General features: G+C 46.8%; 1 protein-coding gene across 4 annotated transcripts in view; it reads left to right on the top strand.

Moving 5' to 3' along the window:
- ATP9A (ATPase phospholipid transporting 9A (putative)) overlaps positions 1–18,012 on the top strand; it is a 113,548-nt gene that overhangs the window by 42,002 nt on the left and 53,534 nt on the right. For all 4 annotated transcript variants that reach the window (XM_033094602.1, XM_033094604.1, XM_033094606.1 and 1 more), the window contains exons 8-13: positions 3,001–3,081; positions 3,847–3,922; positions 10,543–10,619; positions 12,222–12,382; positions 14,353–14,495; positions 15,507–15,619. In XM_033094602.1, coding sequence (XP_032950493.1) covers positions 3,001–3,081; positions 3,847–3,922; positions 10,543–10,619; positions 12,222–12,382; positions 14,353–14,495; positions 15,507–15,619 — 651 coding nt within the window. The remainder of the gene's footprint in view (positions 1–3,000; positions 3,082–3,846; positions 3,923–10,542; positions 10,620–12,221; positions 12,383–14,352; positions 14,496–15,506; positions 15,620–18,012) is intronic.

An 18,012-nucleotide genomic window follows, 5' to 3' on the forward strand; every position in this document is an offset into this window, starting at 1 on the left:
TCATCCCCAAGCTCCATATGATCTGTCTGTCTCCTAAGGCCCTGACCTCTGTTTCTGGCCCTTTTGCCTCCCCCAGCAGCTGCAGCCACACTGTCCCTCAGGCATGCTTCTGCCTTCCGCTGTATGCCCTTGCCATGTCCTGCACTGGGCACAGTCTAGCCCAGTGTCTGCTGGCCGGGCATCTCCACCACACCCTTAGGTTTTGTGCACAGGTCTCCTTATCTGACAGGCGTTTTCTCACTACACTTTCTTTTCATTCCCACTCCATTCACTTCAAGGCAGTATTTTCGAGAGCAGGGTTCTGTCTGGTGTACTGACAGAACATACTCGGCATGGAACAGCATTGTGACCACGTGTGGAACAGCACACAGGCCCTCTCTAAGGGGGTGGTCTGGGTGCTCAGAGCACCCCACCAGGCCCCTGTCACTCACAGCATGATTTGTAGAGTGAGGGAGGGTAGAGAGAGCCAAAGAGAAAGTTTAAACACAAGCCACCTGGCTGGACGTGGCCCTTGGACTCGGTTACAGAATCACAGAATGTAGTTCAAATGCCCAGAGACCGACATGCCCCATCAGTGGTCTGAAAGCATTAAGCGGAACGCGTACGCTTTTCCCGGGCTTGTGGTCATGTTGGTTGATGCCGCTCTTTACCATGTTCTGTGAGGGAGGCGTGGGCAGGAGAAAGTTCTGTGTCTTAGTCGAGTTAGCACAGTAGTAAGCGTGCCCATGGGACGAATGATTTCCACCTCCAATAATAAGTGAACCAGTGCCATTGTCATTCCTACAGAGGGTGCCAGAAAAATGTGTACACATTTTAAGAAAGGAAAAAAATGGGATTAAAATTGTGTAATACTCAATATATTACCGATAACAAAAGATGACTACAAGTCATGTGTATACATTTTTTTTGGCTCCCCTGGTATTTTTTTAAAGCAGGAATTCTAGAGCAGTAAGTTTCTAACTGTGCTCGGGGGCCCCTCGGAACCCTTGGCAGGCACCGTCATGCCCCTGAGATGGGGCTTATCTAACAAGGGGCTTCTGATTTTATCTGGGTAACATGTTTTACTTCCCGGTAAGATTTTTCCACGGAAAGGATTCTGACCCTCAGATGATTTGAAGGACTCTCTTTAAGAGACAGTGTAGGGTGTCGTGGGGATGTCTGCCTGTGCCGCCGCCGAGAGCTGCGTTTGCCCGTGCGTGTTTTGGATGCGTCACCCAGTTCCATAAACACTCTCTTTGCCCCTGATCTGGTCCAGGCCTGGGGTCCAGAGAAAGATAAGAGAGCACCATCTCTATTGTCAGGGAACTCTCTTAGAAGCTGAAAGGGTTTGAGTGGGGAAGCAGCATTTTAACAGAGTTGTTGATTAAAGGATTGTATGAAAAGGTTTCCTGAGTAGTATGTGAAAATATTTCTTGTTTAAAAAAAAAAATCAAGTTGTATGGAAAGCTCTGGAGGAAAAAGTGCAAAGCCTTGCTCACAGCCTCTGTGCCAAACTTACTTTCTCCCCTCAGGTGACCACGTAAGGTCAGAGGTGACCTTTCCAGGTGTTTCCATCACTCTTCCTTCCCACAGACACCCATAAACTTGTTGGTGGGTGTGGTTGTACATAAATGGGGTCATACTGTTTTTGTCATCCTGCAGCTTTTTCCCCCTCCACTTTGAAGGTGCCAGTGGGCCTTTTCTTATCAGTACACAGAAGCCGTCGTGCAAACATATCTGCCTTTGGGGCCTCCTAGTAGTTGGTGCAGAGCTCAGGCCCTGCCTGAGGGGTGCCCAGTGACCTCTACTCCGGGACCCTGTTGCCAGGGGGTATTAGGGCCCAAATTTGCCTGACCACCTGAGTGGTTTTTGGTGTTTTTTTCCCCCCAGTTTTTAAAATTGTGATAAAATTCCCATAACATAAAATTTACCATCTTACCATTTTTACGTGCACAGTTCGGTGGCACGAAGTACATTCACTTTGTTGTGCCCCCATCACCACCATTTCATCTCCAGAACTCTTCATTGTGCAAAACTAACGCTACGTCCATCAAACAATCACCTCCTGTTGGCCCTCCCTCTAGCTCCTGGCAGCCACCGTTTCCCTTCGCGTCTCTATGAATTTGACGACTCTAGGGACCTCATCTAAGTGGACTCATACAGGATTTGCCTTTTGGTGACTGGCTTCTTCCATTTAGCACAGTGTTTTTGAGCTTCGTCCATGTAGTCGCGTGTGTCAGAATTTCCTTTTTGAAGCTGAATAAAACTCCCTTGTATGTACAGGTCACACATTTTGTTTATCCGTTCGTCTGTCACTGGACACTTGGGTTGCTTCTACCTTTTGGCTGTTGAGAATAACAATGCCCTGAAAATGGGTGTACAAATATCTCTTTGGGATCCTGCTTTCAGTTCCCAGCAAATGGAATTGCTGGGTCAAATGGTAATTCTGTGTTTAATTTTTTGAGGAACCGCCGTACTGTTTTCCACAGCAGCTGCAACCATTTTTACATTCCTGTCAACGGTCACAAGGATTCCATTTTCTCCACAATATTTATCCCCTCCCCTCCCTTCCCCTCCCCTCCCCTCCCCTCCCCTTCCCCCTTCCTTCTTCCCTCCCCTCTCCCTTAACCCTCAGCCCAACTGGTGTGAAGTGTTCTTGTTCACTTTTTCATCTCTGCCCTTTCCAGGGCTCTGCACAGAGTAGGTGCCCAATAACCATTTGTTGAATGAACGAATATTTTCATCGCTAGGAATACGTGTAAACCACAGTGTAGCAGAAGGGGGTCCGTGCCATCAAACAGGTTGCAAGCCGGTATCTTCACTGTAGCATCTCACAGTGTCTTGGGATGGAGCAATGCCTAAACTTAATGGAAGATTTCCCCCCTTTTTCCCTACGTGTCCCGTGATATAAGAGCCTGTTGGCTCTGTTCAGGAAATGCAGTTGCTTTTGAAAAAGAGTGGCTGCCTCCTTAAATCTCTCTAATCCTAAACTGCCTTTTTTCCGTTACCTCTGTTGCACAGGACCTTCTGCAGATTCGATCGTATATCTATGCAGAGGAGCCAAATATCGACATTCACAACTTTGTGGGAACGTTTACCCGAGTAAGTCAGCTTATCTCCACGTAGAATCCTGCCTTCGTGTGTGTTCGTGATGAGAGCCTGCAAAGATGTGTGGACGGGTCTCTGTCAGGAAGTAGCTTTCATGCCAGGTGTGGTGAGATTCCCTCAGGAAGGCCCCACCTTGAAAGCTGGCATTTTGTTTCTCAGTAAGATCCACGACGGAACTGGGACTTCTTCCAGCCTCTGAACAGCTTGAATTATCTACGACTTTGGAGCCAATTGTTTTAACTAACGTTAACGCCGATGTCTGAAAGCAGTTCCTCTTTCTGTCTCCCTCAGATGGGCCCGTGTCTTCTTTTGTTCCTACAAGTGCCGTCTGCCATTGTTAGGCCACTTCTCCACTGTTCAGAATAGAAATTAAATTTGGATTTAAGTTACTTTAGGAATCTAGGACTATAGGTTGGTAGAACCCAAATTAAATGGCTCGAGTTCTCTTCCTATAAGCCATACGACTGCTCCTGTTGGATCTGTGTCTACATTTTAGTTGTCACCTTGTGAGAAACACTTCTTCAGGGTTGCAGGCTTGTACTTCTTAAATCATGAACCAGCTTTTTCAAGTATTTCCATGGGGATGAAAACTCCATGGACAGTAGCTTATGGGCTCGGCCCTTGTCTCCTAGCTGAGCTGTTGGCTTCTAAACAGGGGTCATCTTTCTCTTTCTGTCTTGAGAAGAGCAGGGTAGAAACAGGCAGGGTATTCTTTCAAAACCGTGGTCGGTAAGTGTGCGTCCGTCTGGTCTTTTCCAGGAGGACAGCGACCCTCTGATCAGCGAGAGCTTGAGCATAGAGAACGCGCTCTGGGCTGGCACCGTCATCGCATCAGGTGAGACGCCCCTTTTGAGGAATATGTTAGCAATTTGAAAAGGAAAGAAAATCCTTTTGTGTAATTAGAATAATCATCTGTCAGTTGGGAAAACGAGTTGTGGGTCAAATGGTGTTTTCCATTTGTTCCTGCACCCCTAGGGGATTAAGCTGACATGTGATTGCCCCTTGGACACTTAGAGACGTCGAGAAGAGAAGCAGCTCTGGCCTGTGGACTTTGCTGCGGTGTCCAGTCTGGGAATAGCCCTCAATTAGCAGATCGACATTCTAATCTGTACCAGAAATCGGGCCAGCCTGGATGTTCTGTCTGGAAGTGGTGTCCGTTGAGCCGACCCTGCCGGTTCAGGGGCTCCGGTGTGCAGGAAAGCTGGAGCCTCGGTGTTCAGAACACCGTGATGACGTGGGAATTTGGTGCCTGTCAGTTTTGAGCCCTGGGAAGAAACTGAACAGAAGGGGTTCTCGGGTTGAGTGCGGTTTGCAACAGCCCTGGTTGATACTGGTGGGTGGCGCCCACCTGTCAGGCAGTGTGCCAAGCCCTTCACGTGTGTTAGACGTTTCACTCAGTCCTCCCAACGGTCCCACGAGGGTAGGTGCTAGTATTTTCCCCCATTCTGCAGATGAGGAAACCAAGGTTCAGTGACGTTGAGTTAACGTGCCCAAGGTCACACAGCAGCCAAAAAAGCAAAGTTGGGGCTTGAGCCCACATACTTTGCTCCAGAAGCAGAACTCATTGTGCAGCTATTATTATTATATTACATGTATAATAAAATATACCATTATTAACATATAACTCCACTGTTGGCAACTTTGTATCTTTACCATTGGAAGAATCAATCTCCTCCCTCCTATTAACCCATTTTTCCTCTGCTTGGCGCTTCTTTGTGGCTGTTCAGTACAACAGACACTTAATCTGCACACTCCATGACAAGGGAAGGGGATGACCAGCACCAGCGACACCCACGCTGCCTTGTGTCATTGTCCACACACGCACTGCTCAATGCCAATGGACAGAGAGGAACAATCTCTTTAGTTTTGTGCCATGTTTCTTTCCTGCCACCTGCCTGTCTTTGCAGCATAATCTGCAACGTCTCTCACTTACCCTGTTGATCAAAGAAGTGAGAACTTGGTCTTTAAGATTCTGCGTGGTCGCTGCCGCTTGCTCAGTCACACTGTCGTGCGGGGCGTCATGCGGGAGACCCTGCTCGCTGCGCCATTTGTCGTTTGGGGCGGCCTGCGGGCGTCTCTAGTCCCGCTCCCCACATAAGAACGCAGGATATGGTGAGGCCAAAAAGGAACAGCCACGGAGCCATAGGCAGGGGAGTCTTACTACTCTTCTCGCTGGCGGCTGGGTTGGAGACACAGGAAGCAGGAGCCACACGATCTGCAACCCTCACTGCACCGCTTGCAGGCTCAGCCACCATCTTCTTGCTAGCCCCCATTTTCTGCTAGCATAGCCACAGCAGTTACATTAGTGGTCAACGGCTCAGTGGTTATAGCTGATGGCCAACTAGCCAAGCTGATGGCCATCCAATCTCAGTTGATGGCCATGTACTACCTGAGCCAGCACCTTTCCATGTGTGGTTGAGAGCCTGGAAACTGCACTCCTGGCTCTGTCCCCACACTCCACTGCTACAGGGTTGATGTTTGCTCGGCCATGTCCGGCTGCAGATCAGCGGCACACAGTGGTGGCTCTTACACAGCTATGCGCCCTCTATGGTTGTCCCCAAGTCATTGAAAGTGACAGGGGTACCCATTTTATGGGGCAAGAAGTGCAGCGCTGGGCTGCCAGGATGGACGTGCAATGCTTGTTTCATGCTCCGTATAACCCACAAGCAGCTGGCATGGTTGAATGCTATAATGGCCTTTTGAAGCAAGGTCTCTGGGTGTCAAAACACCCTCCCACGATGGGTGACTGGGCCTCGCGTCTATGGGATGTCCTGAGAGTCCTGAATGAGAGACCACGGAAGAGAGGGCCTGCACCAGTAGAAGCTCTGCTACATCGAACAGCCGTGCCCATTCAATTACAAGTTACCACCAGTGAGACTCTGTTAAAGCCAGGCTATGGCAGAAATGGAAACATTTTGCTGCCAGCCCCCACATGCTTGAAAGCAGGGTAACGGCAGCAATGGACTTGGCCCTGGCAGGTCAAAAGCCCCCACTGTCGATGGTTGGGCCTGATAGCCCCATGGGGGGCCAGTTTGACTCATGATTTGCAAGTGACGCCAGGGATGGTGGCTGAGTGTCCACCGCAAGTGACTGTAGTATACGGAGGTCCCGATACCGGGATGATTTTGCGGGGAACCTATGTGCTCTCACTATGGCCTATTATGGGGTCCCCTGTTCTGTTACATGTTGAAACTGCAACGGACCCCAAGCACTGCCATAGATGTCTGGTACCACAAACCGGGAGAGGTGCCAGTGGCAGCGACCCTCCTTTCCCAGGACAAAAAGCTAGCATGTATCCTCCCAGATGGAAGGGATTTGCCATTGTTGGTTCCTAAGACTACCGTTTCTTTTTGTCCGTAGGTGCCGATAGGGTAATATGGCACAGGGACCCTCACGGAAGCTGCTTGTCGCGTAGATTGTGAGGCAAGACCCTGTAGGGGTGGAGTGTGAGGACAGAGCCCCAGAAAGCAGTTTCCAGGCTCTCGGCCTTACATGGAGGGGTGCTGGCTCGGGTAGTAGATGGCCGTCAGCTGTGGCTAGTTGGCTGTCAGCTGTAACCATTGAGCCATTGGCCACTAGTATAACTGCCGTGGCTGCGTTGGGGAGTGGAGTCGGGAGGGGAGTCGAGGAGAGTCGGTCGGTTGGCAGAAAAGCGGACAGCAGGTCGCATGTCGTGTGAATCCAGCCTCCAGTGAGTCTATAGTGGTGTGACTCCCCTACCTATGGCTCTGTGGGTGTTCCTTTTTGGACTCACCATGTCCTGTGTTCTTGTGTGGGGAGCGGGAGCTGAGACCCCGCAGGCCACCCCGCATGACACACACCTTGACTTCTAATAGCCTTGATTTGTTTTGTTCAGCACTCGTGTTGGGCATATTATTTCAGTAATAAATTCCTGTTCATAGGTCTGTTTGGTTTTCATTCTGGTGATTTTCCTCCTTCCTGCTTTCCTTCTTTCCATGCTGCAAACGCTTTCTGAACACTTGTATCTAATAATGCCCAGCTCCATTGCAAGCTCCTGGTGCTACAGCGGCGTGCCGGAAAATCCTGGTCCCCACTCTCCTGGGACTTAACAATAATCTTTTATTTATCAGGCACTTTTTGTTTACAAAGTGCTTTGCTGCCATTCTTTTCTTTTGGTCTAACGGCATTAAATGAGGACATTTAATGGAATGTAGAACAGACCCTCAGAGAAGGTAAACAACTTGCCTGAGGTCACACAGCCTTGGAGATGTCATCTCCTGAGACGAGGAGAGAAGCAAATTGGAATCTTGAAGATGGTGGAAAAGATTTCAAACAGTTCACGGGAAATGCACTGTGGAATTAAAACATGCATTCCCCCCCCCCACCCCCACCCACCTGAATTACTCTGTGCTTGGTGATGGGAGGAGAGAAAGAGAGAGAGGACAGTGATTCCAGTGATCCAGTGGCATTCACTGCCCTGTCCTTCAGCAGGCGTATGTTTTGGAGTGAGTCTGCGTAGCCGGGGATTTACCATTTCCATAGCCAGCCTCAGTTTCCCTTCCTTCTCACTGAGTACACATCTGACCACATTCTGATTCTGATGCAGAGGTGGAGTTAAATGCAAGCCATTTCCTTCTTGTGCTCAACTCGAGAAACAGCCATCCAGAGTAATCTTAATTTATGCGATTTTGCTTCCGTGTTCCCTTTAGAGTCTAACTCGGGTGTCTTGGTCACTCTGCTGGTATTAGTTGAAAGTTTAAAAAATAAGAACGCTTGCCAGGCAGGTGCTGAGAGTCCAGCATCAATCGGGGGAGGGTGCAGTTGCCATGGTAACCCAGCACCGTGCTGCTAGGCTGAGGAGTCCCCGGGTGGTGTTAGGGAGGGAAGGGATGGCGGGGTGGCCTGGCAGAGAAGGTGGCCTGCATGTGATGGAGCCCAGGGTTCTAGTCCAGTTCTTTTCAGACTATCAGTGGTGAGGGACCAGTTTGTTGGCTTCCGCCGAGCCCTCCACCCCCAATCTGTAGCAGATCAATCAGTGGCCCTACTGTGCGTGAGCAGCATGCAGGTCATGCCATGTGCACCGTGCTACACGAGTTTGATAATGCCCGGCTGGGCTGTCCCCTGTTCAGTGGGGCTTGTCCTGTGACCTCACGCTCAGGCGTCACAGCAGTGTCTAATTGCCATAAACATTTCTGAACGCTCACTCTCCGGGGTTCAGCATTTATCTTGTTGCGGCCAGGGAACAAAGGGGTCACCGTGAGGTCTGACCCCAGGACCACACTGTTGGGGAGAGTTAGGAAGAACTTCATGAGATGCCAGCCACGACAGCCTGGCTCCTTGGAGATATCGGCTGGGGGCCAGCTGGGAGGATGAAGGGGATTCCATGGTCTGCAGGGTGGAGAGGGTGAGAGTGAAGAAAACTGGGGAGAGTAAGGAGGGACGGCAGAGGTGACAGGGCAGGAAGCAGGGGTTAGGTCTGGGCTGGAGAGGCTGGGTCGCGTGAGGGACATGGACCCAGCCTCTCTAGATCTTCCGATTTTTCAGGATAAGCCAGAAATCTCACTTTTTTTTTAAATGAAAGCTCCTCTATTTAAAAAATTAGCATTAATCGAACACCTTGAAAGTTTTGTGCAGACCAAGGCAGGTCACCTCTGGTGGCCGAGGCCAGGGCTCGGATCTCCTGGAGATGGTTTTGGTCTTGAGCACGGGGAGATGTTGGGTGGGGGTGGGGGGAAAGGCCACCTCCAGCAGCGTTTTAAAGGCACCGAAGTTGGTCGGTGCCAGTAGGCGGATCCTCCCTTTGGGGACCCTTGTTACTAACATAGGTTACAGAGGAGATGGGAGGAAAGAGAGTTCTGTGAACTTCCTCTGAAACCTCTCGAACCCTGGATATATGGGGCATTGCGACCCAGAAAGGTGTGAATGAGCTCAGCCCAGGCTTGGCTCCCACTGTCCACCCGTCATGGGCCAGTGAGCTCTGCTTGACCTGCCATCTGCTGGCAGCCTCCCTGGAAGGGAAGACTGTGTGCAGAGCAGTGGGCATTAATCTGTGTGTGTGTGTGTGTGTGTGTGTGTGTGTGTGTGTGTGTGTGTATGTGTGTTCAGTGCCTCCTCCCGGGGCTCTTTGTCCAGGACACAGCGCCCCAGCACTTCATCTGGGGTTGGCCTCCTGTACCGAAACTGTGTTTGAGCCTCTGGTTTTTGTGTATCCTTCTGTCAGTGCTGTTGGACAGAGAGGGGCGGGAGGACAGAAGGTTAGATGTGTGCTTTTTCCAGCAAAGACCGGATTGTTTGTATTCCCAGGGTCTTCCCTGAGAGCTTGGCAGGGATGGCCACTTCTTGTGTTTTAGCTCAGATATCCTCAATTCAGAGACAGCTTCTCTGACACTTAATACCAACCGAAGCCTCCTCTTCCACTTCCTCTTCTCTGGCCTCCCGTCCCGCCTTTCCCTTGACTTGTTTGCACCACAGCACCCAGCACTCTCGCAGTTACTGCATTTCTTGTTTTCCTTCTTAATTGTCTGTCTTCCCCACTATGTCGAGCCATCTTCTTGGCACATACTGAAGACAGGAGAAAAGGGCAATTTTTGATAGCTGTTGCCAATTCCCTCCACCTCCTACTCCCAAAGTAGGTCGTTCCAGTTTACACTTAGCCGACAGCATGTAGGACAGGGTCCATTTCCCCACCTCTTGCCGAACACTGGATATCAGTCTTTGGAATTTTTGTCACTGTGATAGAGATAAAAACGGCTTATTTTGCATTTTTTGATTATTCACTAGGTTGGGCATCTTTTCTCATGTTAACTGGCCATTTGTCTTTTTTCTGTAAATTGTTTACTTTTAGAAGCATTAATGTCTTTTATTATTACACTGGGGTAGGTGGGAAGGGAGTGGGGATGTTGTTGGGAAAGAATTGTCTTCTGGACAGACACCCCCCTAAACATCCTCGTTAGACACAGAATCTGAAGGGAATCAGACTCGGCAGGAAGTATGTGCTGTAATAAGACAGGTGTGTTTATAAGTGTCCATAATAGCTTATGAGGATAGGACTGTTTGGGCACTGCTGGAAGCCTTGCAGGCCAGTGGCATAAAGGACAAAGCACCACGCTCCCACCTCTCCTGCCGGACCTCACAGACGAGCACTGACCAGTACAACTTCCCGCCAAATGGGAATACTCTCAATCCTTACTGTCTCACATGTCAGCCACGAACTAACCTCGTGTGGCTCTTGAACACTTGAAATGGGGGCCAGTGAAAATGGGGAACTGTATTTTATTTTATTGTAATTGAATTTAAATGTAAGTAGCTACATTGGCTAGCGGCCACCATACTGATCACTTACGTCATTGGTGGGCCCCAGTGTAAACCCTCGGACGTTCCCACAGTGTGGGTGTGGGATGGAGAACACGTCCTCTCAGGTGGGTCAGGCTCTCCTTGGTGTAAGCCCGCCTGCTTATGCTAATGTTTCTTTGCGTTGTGTTTTTCCCGTTTTAGGAACTGTTGTGGGTGTTGTTCTTTACACTGGCAGAGAACTCCGGAGTGTCATGAATACATCCAACCCTCGAAGCAAGGTGTGTACGTGGTCACAGGTCGTGCTTCCTTGTCAGACTTTTCTGACCTGATGTATTTTGATGATTAGTGTTGGTGGGATGAGGAGCTAGATTTAAAAACAGAAACACCTAACGGTATTATTTCATTTCTACAAACTTACTTTCTTTTCATGTATGTATATATGTAGAGGTATGTGTGTACATCTATGTACTCGTATATATAGGTATACACACACATATAATGCATGAATATGTATTCATAAGTATAAGAATACATAACATTTAAAAACTGTTTTTACTTTTATTTTTTAATTAAACTTCATTTAAAATTTTTTTTCAAATTTTTTTTTTATGACCAAAACATTTTATTCCCATTTTTCAAATACATAACATTTTAAAAGCTTTGAAGTTAAAGCAAACAATTGAGCACAGACTGTTTGCCATGTCTTGTGCTGCGTCCTTCACATGCATCTCATTTAATCCTTATACCAGCCTGTGGACACAGGTGCTTAGAGCCGCATCTTATGGATGAGACATGGCCTCGAGACGCCCCATGCTCTGTCCGAGCTGCTCAGTGACAAAGGGGCAGGCCAGGATTCAGAGCCCCGCTGAGCCACTGGCTGTGGCACGGCGTACGGGGTCAGATCTGTGGTCTGCCTAATGGCCCTGCCATTGCTCATTTCATGCTGTGACCCTCCCTCCCAGCCTTATCCCTCCTCCCTTTTTTAAGAGTCAGAATATTGCAGAATGCTTCCCTTTGTCAATACCAGGAACGGATGCTATGTTTCCCAAACTCCAGTCATTTTCACCCCACCACTGTACCTACCACTACAACTATAAATGGCATTTAGTTGATGTTTGAGCCTTCGCTTGACCACGTTTCTGTGAGGGTACGGTTTGATGTGCTACCGTGTTTCCCCGAAAATAAGACCTAGCCAGACAATCAGGTCTAATGAGTCTTTTGGAGCAAAAATTAATATAAGATCTGGTATCATGTCATATATCGTATATCATATATCATATATCATGTCACATCATATTATAAAGACCCAGTATTATAGTAAAATAAGATCGGGTCTTATATTAATTTTTGCTCCAAAGACGTATTAAGAGCTGATGGTCCAGCTAGGTCTTATTTTCCTGGAAACACGGTAGATATGTTTTAAAAATATACACTGAAATAAGTAATTATTAAAATAGTAACGTTCATGAATGTGGCACCTGAAAATCAGGTGCCACCTGAACTTTCAGGCAAATCTGAAGTCGTGTGTGGTCCGGGCTAAGTGGAGGCCTGAGTCATTTTACAGGCCACTGTGTCGGATAGTAGAGGCCATGCAGGGCACAGCGCCACCTAACGCGGCGGTAACCTGCTTATATATTTCCAAGTCTAAATCTTCTCAAGTCATTAAAACAAAAACAAAAAAACGGAAGTCAGAATTCTTTGAGGTCCCTGGGATGTCTGTTATGACCTCCAGCTGATGGCACCCAGTGTTCTCAACCAAAGCCGTGGCGGTCAATGGGTCCCGCTGTCTCACCTGGGTGGAGGTGTTCACAGGTGAAGGACAGGTGGGCTGTGGGTTATACCAGCTAATCGCAAGCTCCCTGGTGTGCTTTGTCCCCCAGATTGGCCTGTTTGACCTGGAAGTGAACTGCCTCACCAAGATCCTGTTTGGCGCTCTGGTGGTGGTGTCCCTGGTCATGGTGGCCCTTCAGCACTTCGCCGGTCGTTGGTACCTTCAGATTATCCGCTTCCTTCTCTTGTTTTCCAACATCATTCCCATCAGGTAAGCTGGGAATGAGCTTGTGTTTGGGTGCCGTGACATTTTCTTCTCTTTCCGAGCCAGTCCCTTAGTAGAGTGGTGACCAAGAATAATCAGAGTCAGCAGCATGAGCCACGCTCTGTGGCTGTCGCATCAGAAGAGCACGTGCCTCCGTGATCCATCTCTTCTTGAATGACTCTGTGCTCTAACGACCTTGCTTTGCCCAGTCTATGCTAGGGCTGCTCTTAGCCTTCATCTCATCTGCCAGCCCCAAGAGGTTGGTACTAGCTGTGGGGAGTACTGTGTTGAGAAGGATTCTGAGACTGAATCTGGGCTCAACACGAAATAATATTGTGATTGATTAGCACTGGAAGCTGGATGGCACGTGCCAGTTGTTTGCTTGCCTCATTTGGAGGCCGAATAAATGGTTTAAAAAATGATACAAGTAATAGGTTATCAAGTAATAGGTAAAATGGTAGAATAAAACAAAGATTCACAGTAGCAGAAGAAGAAAATAAAAATCACCTCTAATCTCACAACTAAGTGATAATTACTGTTAATATTTTGGGACGTATGTTTTTATAGACTGCTTTCTATTTTAGTAAAAAGAGATTCTGCTCTACATAAAATTTTCCTCCCCCCCTTTTTTACCAGCGTGCATTGCACATAACTTCTCACATTAAATATACTTGTACCCCATCATTTTTTAGAACTGCCCTAGTATGTATTCTAGGTTTAACAATTTATTTGGTCCCATATTGTTGGATACTTGTTTCTACTTTTTCTCCATAATAAATGATCAGTAAATAATTATTAAAATAAGCAATATCTGTTTTCCTGAAACTTGTAGTACTTATAGTTTCTATCTTACACTTGATATATTATGTTTTGTCTTGCTCTTTTGCATATTTATGTCACCTGAGCTAGAAATTATCTTTTTCTGAAGACAGAGATTGTGGTTTTGGTACAACTGTGTGACTAGTAGAGGAGAATTGAACTCCTAGCCAACATGCTCTGGATGATGGTTTCAAAGAATAAATAAATCTACTTTTTTTCCAGCAAAAAAAGTGTTTGTGATGTAATGTTAAGTGAAATTGTAGTCTTTTAAGTTCTATCTACTACGTGATTGAAAATTAGTGAGTTGAATTTTCATATGGCCCAAGGCTAGCCATTAAAATAGTAAGCAGTTGGATTTGTTTAAAGGATTATGAATTAATTTGAGGATTTCTTTTTATGTTTTTACAATAAAATACTGTTTGAAAATTAGTAGAATACATACAATGGAATACTAGTCAGCTGTGAAAAGGAAGGGAGTTCTGACACATGCTACAACATGGATGAACCCTGAAGACATTATGCTGAGTGAAATAGCCAGTCACAGAAGGACAAATCAGTACTGTGTGACTCCACTTATGTGGGGTACCTATAGTTGTCAAATTCCTAGAGACAGAAAGTATGGTTTCCAGGGGGCAGGGGTATGGGTGATTACTGTTTAAGGGGCATGGAATTTTAGTTTGGGCAGATGAGAAAGTTCTGGGGATGGATGGTGGTGAGGGTAATACACAACATTGTGAGTTACTTAATGCCACTGAACTGCACACGGAAAATGGTTTAAATGAGAAATTTTGTGATGTATATTTCACCACAATTTAAAATACGAATAGAGTATCCAAAATACATTAGCTCAGAGGACCAGTAATGTTTTTCTTTTTAAAGTAAGACTAAAACAACTATCCTTTCAGTGTTTTAAGTGACCTTGGTCCATGAGAGAAGATAGCCTCACGAAAATAATGATTTGTGTCACGTGTTATTTGATCGTGGTGTTGACTCCTGTGCTATCTGTGCCTTCATCCCCAGCAATGGCTTCTGTAGGGAGTGATTCCAGATGTTGTGGCACAAGGGATGTGTATTTCGAATCCTTGTTGTTTACAAAGAGAGACGCCAGGGGCCTTGTGTAGATCCTATTAACTGGTTTGTTCTGATTTTCCGACTAGTTTGCGTGTGAACCTGGACATGGGGAAGATTGTGTACAGTTGGGTGATTCGAAGGGATTCAAAAATCCCCGGGACCGTGGTTCGTTCCAGCACAATTCCTGAGCAGCTGGGAAGGATTTCTTACTTACTCACAGACAAGACAGGTGAGCTTCCAAGGGTCCTCCCAGGATTCAATCTGGGCGAAGGTGCTTGGATCCTCTTTCTAGAGCTCCTAGAGATGTCTCCTGCTGCTCTTGTATTGTCTTCATTTCTTGATGAAGATTCTTTGCTGGCGATGGTGGCAATGATAATAGCAGCTAAGCCTTACGTAGTGCTACTGATGTGTAAAGCACCGTCTGGGTGTTTATATATATAGTTACGTAGTTAATCCTTACCCTAACCTTGTGAGGTACCGTGGGAGGATTTTGATCCCTATTTTACAGATGAGGAAGTGAAACATGCCGAAGTTAACTGACTTGTCATAAGCACATAATGGCAGAAGCAGGCTTGGAACCAGGCAGTTTGGCTTCAAGTCTGGACCTCATAACCACACCCCAAAATACTACTCCACAATTTAAGATCATAGTGGTTAAGAACAAGGACCGGGGAGTGGGGAGATCTGGGTTTAAGCTTCATTTCTACTATTTAGTGACCACGGGATAAGAGGGAATCTATTGCAAAGATTCGGAGTGGCTCCCCAAACAGAGAAAAACTGGGTATCAGGGAGGACAGGATCCAGGAAAGTTCTGGATATGTCAGCATCGGGACCTTGGGATGGTCTCTGTGGGGTTTTGTCACTGGGATGACTTGACCCTACTCATCTATGTATTTGTCAGCTCAAGGTTCGGGTTCCTTCAAGATAGAATCTGATTGGCCTACTATGTCATGTGCCACCCTCTTGGCCAATGGAATGAGTCAGGCACCCTGATTGACACTCCCTGGACCATCCCAGGAAATGAGGGTGGTAATTCCCCAGGAAGACCTAGGATGTCATTTTCAAAGGAAAGGGAATTGGATTCTGGGCTGACAAAATACTACTGATGTGTACTCCACCGGGGCAGTGTTCAAACCAGTGTGTGATATATAGTAAACTCAGAAAAAAACAACTATCGTTACTGCTAATACTGATAAAAGCTTGAGGATATAGGCAGTTACTCATTTGTCTTATGTTTCAGGAACTCTTACCCAGAATGAGATGGTTTTCAAGCGGCTGCATCTCGGCACAGTGGCCTATGGCCTTGACTCAATGGATGAAGTACAAAGCCACATATTTAGTATTTACACACAGGTAAAGCTTTCTGTTTTGATACCCAAAACAATCCCTTTACATTTGTTAACTCGTATATTGTGATACAATTCATAATATCATGTGATTGACCCACTTAAAGTGTACAATTCCATGGCTTTTGAGTGTATTCATAGACTTGTGTAAGCATCGTCATAACCAATTTTATTTTCATCACCCCAAAGGAGACCCCAGTGGGGAGTGACCCCATTAGCAGTCACTCCCCACTGCCCCCCCAACCACCTCCGCCTCTGAACCTTTGGCAACCACTACCCTTTTACATTTTGAATAAAATTGCAGTTGAGATTTTCCCCCCATCTTTCTGATTTCCGGAATTAATCTGCTTTATTGAAATAATAATGAATATTGGGGAAACAGAAGAGAAAACTGTTTGCCCAATAACTGGTGCCAGAAAGACCTTTGAGAACCTACTGTGGTTGGTTTTATGAACATGCTTATTTTTTCCTTTTCCCTGGTTATGAGCCAAAACAGTAATAATTGATGGTCTATTTATGACAGAATCATGGTAGTACTGATGAGATTTACTTGTCTGTATTCAACTCAGCAATCATGTTGAATAAATTAACTTATCAGAGATGACCTCCAGCCTATCTGCTCTCACATTTTGTTTTCTATGTAATTTTTCAAAAATAGTCATTTTTCACAGTAAGATATTACTAGTGGTCAGAGTCTTGATACACCTAGAAAATTTGACCAGTGGGTCCCGGTCTCTGCCGCTCATGAGAATTACTGGTGGTAGTTTTAAAAACAGAACAGAAACAAAATGAGAGATACTGACTTGGGCCTGACACCCTTCAGATTCTAATTCATTAATGTTAGGGGAAGTCTTGGGCTTCTGTGTTTTAAAAGTAAGACACAACCAACTAACAAAACAAATCCCTTGGTAATTCCGAGACACATCCAGGGCAGGGATGGACTGCGTTAGACCAGGTACATGTTATGATGCTTGTTTGTGTACAAGAGGATAAAGAGGCCATACTTTTGATTAAATTGGTCAAAAGAGATAATAATTCTATCATTGGAAGACCAGTGAAAAATGTGAAGAATGTCTTTTTTTATAAGCGTTAAAGGTGGAATCCCTGGATACTTCATGACACAGTTATATTCGACATTTTATTTTCTGGAACATTTGCTTAGCAGGCACACCTGGATTTCTGGGGTAGCTGCTGAAAACAGCCCAGCAGGGGAGAAAGTGGGGAAGTGGGAATGGACTTTAAATTGAGAACAGTTCATTTGATCCATATAATGTCATCATCCAGAAGCAACCATGAAACACTTGTACCTTGTGAAACACATGGCTTATCTCCAAGTAGATCCATGGGTCTTTTTCAAAGATGTTTTTTTAGGACTATTAAAAAACCCTGAGGACGAAAAGCCACAGTCAGCCCCTGGTTCCTTTCCCTCTTTCTGACTCTTCTTCGACGTGGTGATGCTGTGTTGGTGTCTCCCGGGCTCTGTGAGTGTCTCTCTGTATGTCATTCTCAAGGTGGTCTCCTCCTCCCCCCACCTTCCATCAGCCTGTGGGTGTTAATGGTTCCTCTCTCTTGTCTGTGGCCTGACCTGGAGCTTTAGACAGGAATACACCTGCCTGCTTGGCATCACTGCTGGTGGATGGTGCCTCCCTCTTCCCCTACACCTGCTTCTCTGCCACAGGTTCTTGTCTTAGTAAGTGCCACACCCATTTGCCCCACTGTTCCATGCAAGGTTTTGGGGAACACTCCTGCTTCCTCCCCCATCACCCCTGCCTTCAGTCACAGGCCTCCTCCCACCAACCAGATCACCTGTTTGTCTTCGACCTCCCTCACGCACCTGGCCTGCTGTCTACCATGACCTTCCGCATGGTTTTCCTGCTGTTCTCCATGGTCCCTTCCTAGGGGCACAGGTTCACCCTTGTACTGTCGGCTCCCTTTTGGGGTCTGAGACTTCCAGCGTGGTCCAGCTGTGGCCTGTGTCCCTTCCCCACTCTCCTCCCACTGTTCATCCTTTGTTGCCATTCACCCCAGTTACACCACTGCCTTCAGCGTTTGGGGCCCGGTGAGCTGCCTCGTTTCTCTGTCTGGGAGTAGATTCTTCTTTCTTAACCATCAACCCCAAGGGCCTCCCGGGCTCCTTCCGAGGATCCAAGCACGGGCTGGTGGCCTCTCAGCAGTGCTGGCCTGCTGATGACGTTAGACGGCCTCAGAGTTGTGGTGGACCCTCGGCACGAGACACATCCTCATCCATTTTGGTGGTATTTTTTAAGAGCTTGTGGTATTTACAGAAGCCATTGGCACTCTGGATCTACGTGTGGTTCAGCTTTTATGGTCCATTTTTGGTTTAGCACAGATAACACTCTCTGTAAAGTGTTACAAGTCAGAAAACGACATTTCTTACCC

Source organism: Rhinolophus ferrumequinum, chromosome 23 (assembly GCF_004115265.2).
Source record: "Rhinolophus ferrumequinum isolate MPI-CBG mRhiFer1 chromosome 23, mRhiFer1_v1.p, whole genome shotgun sequence".
Classification (NCBI taxonomy): Eukaryota; Metazoa; Chordata; class Mammalia; order Chiroptera; family Rhinolophidae; genus Rhinolophus; species Rhinolophus ferrumequinum.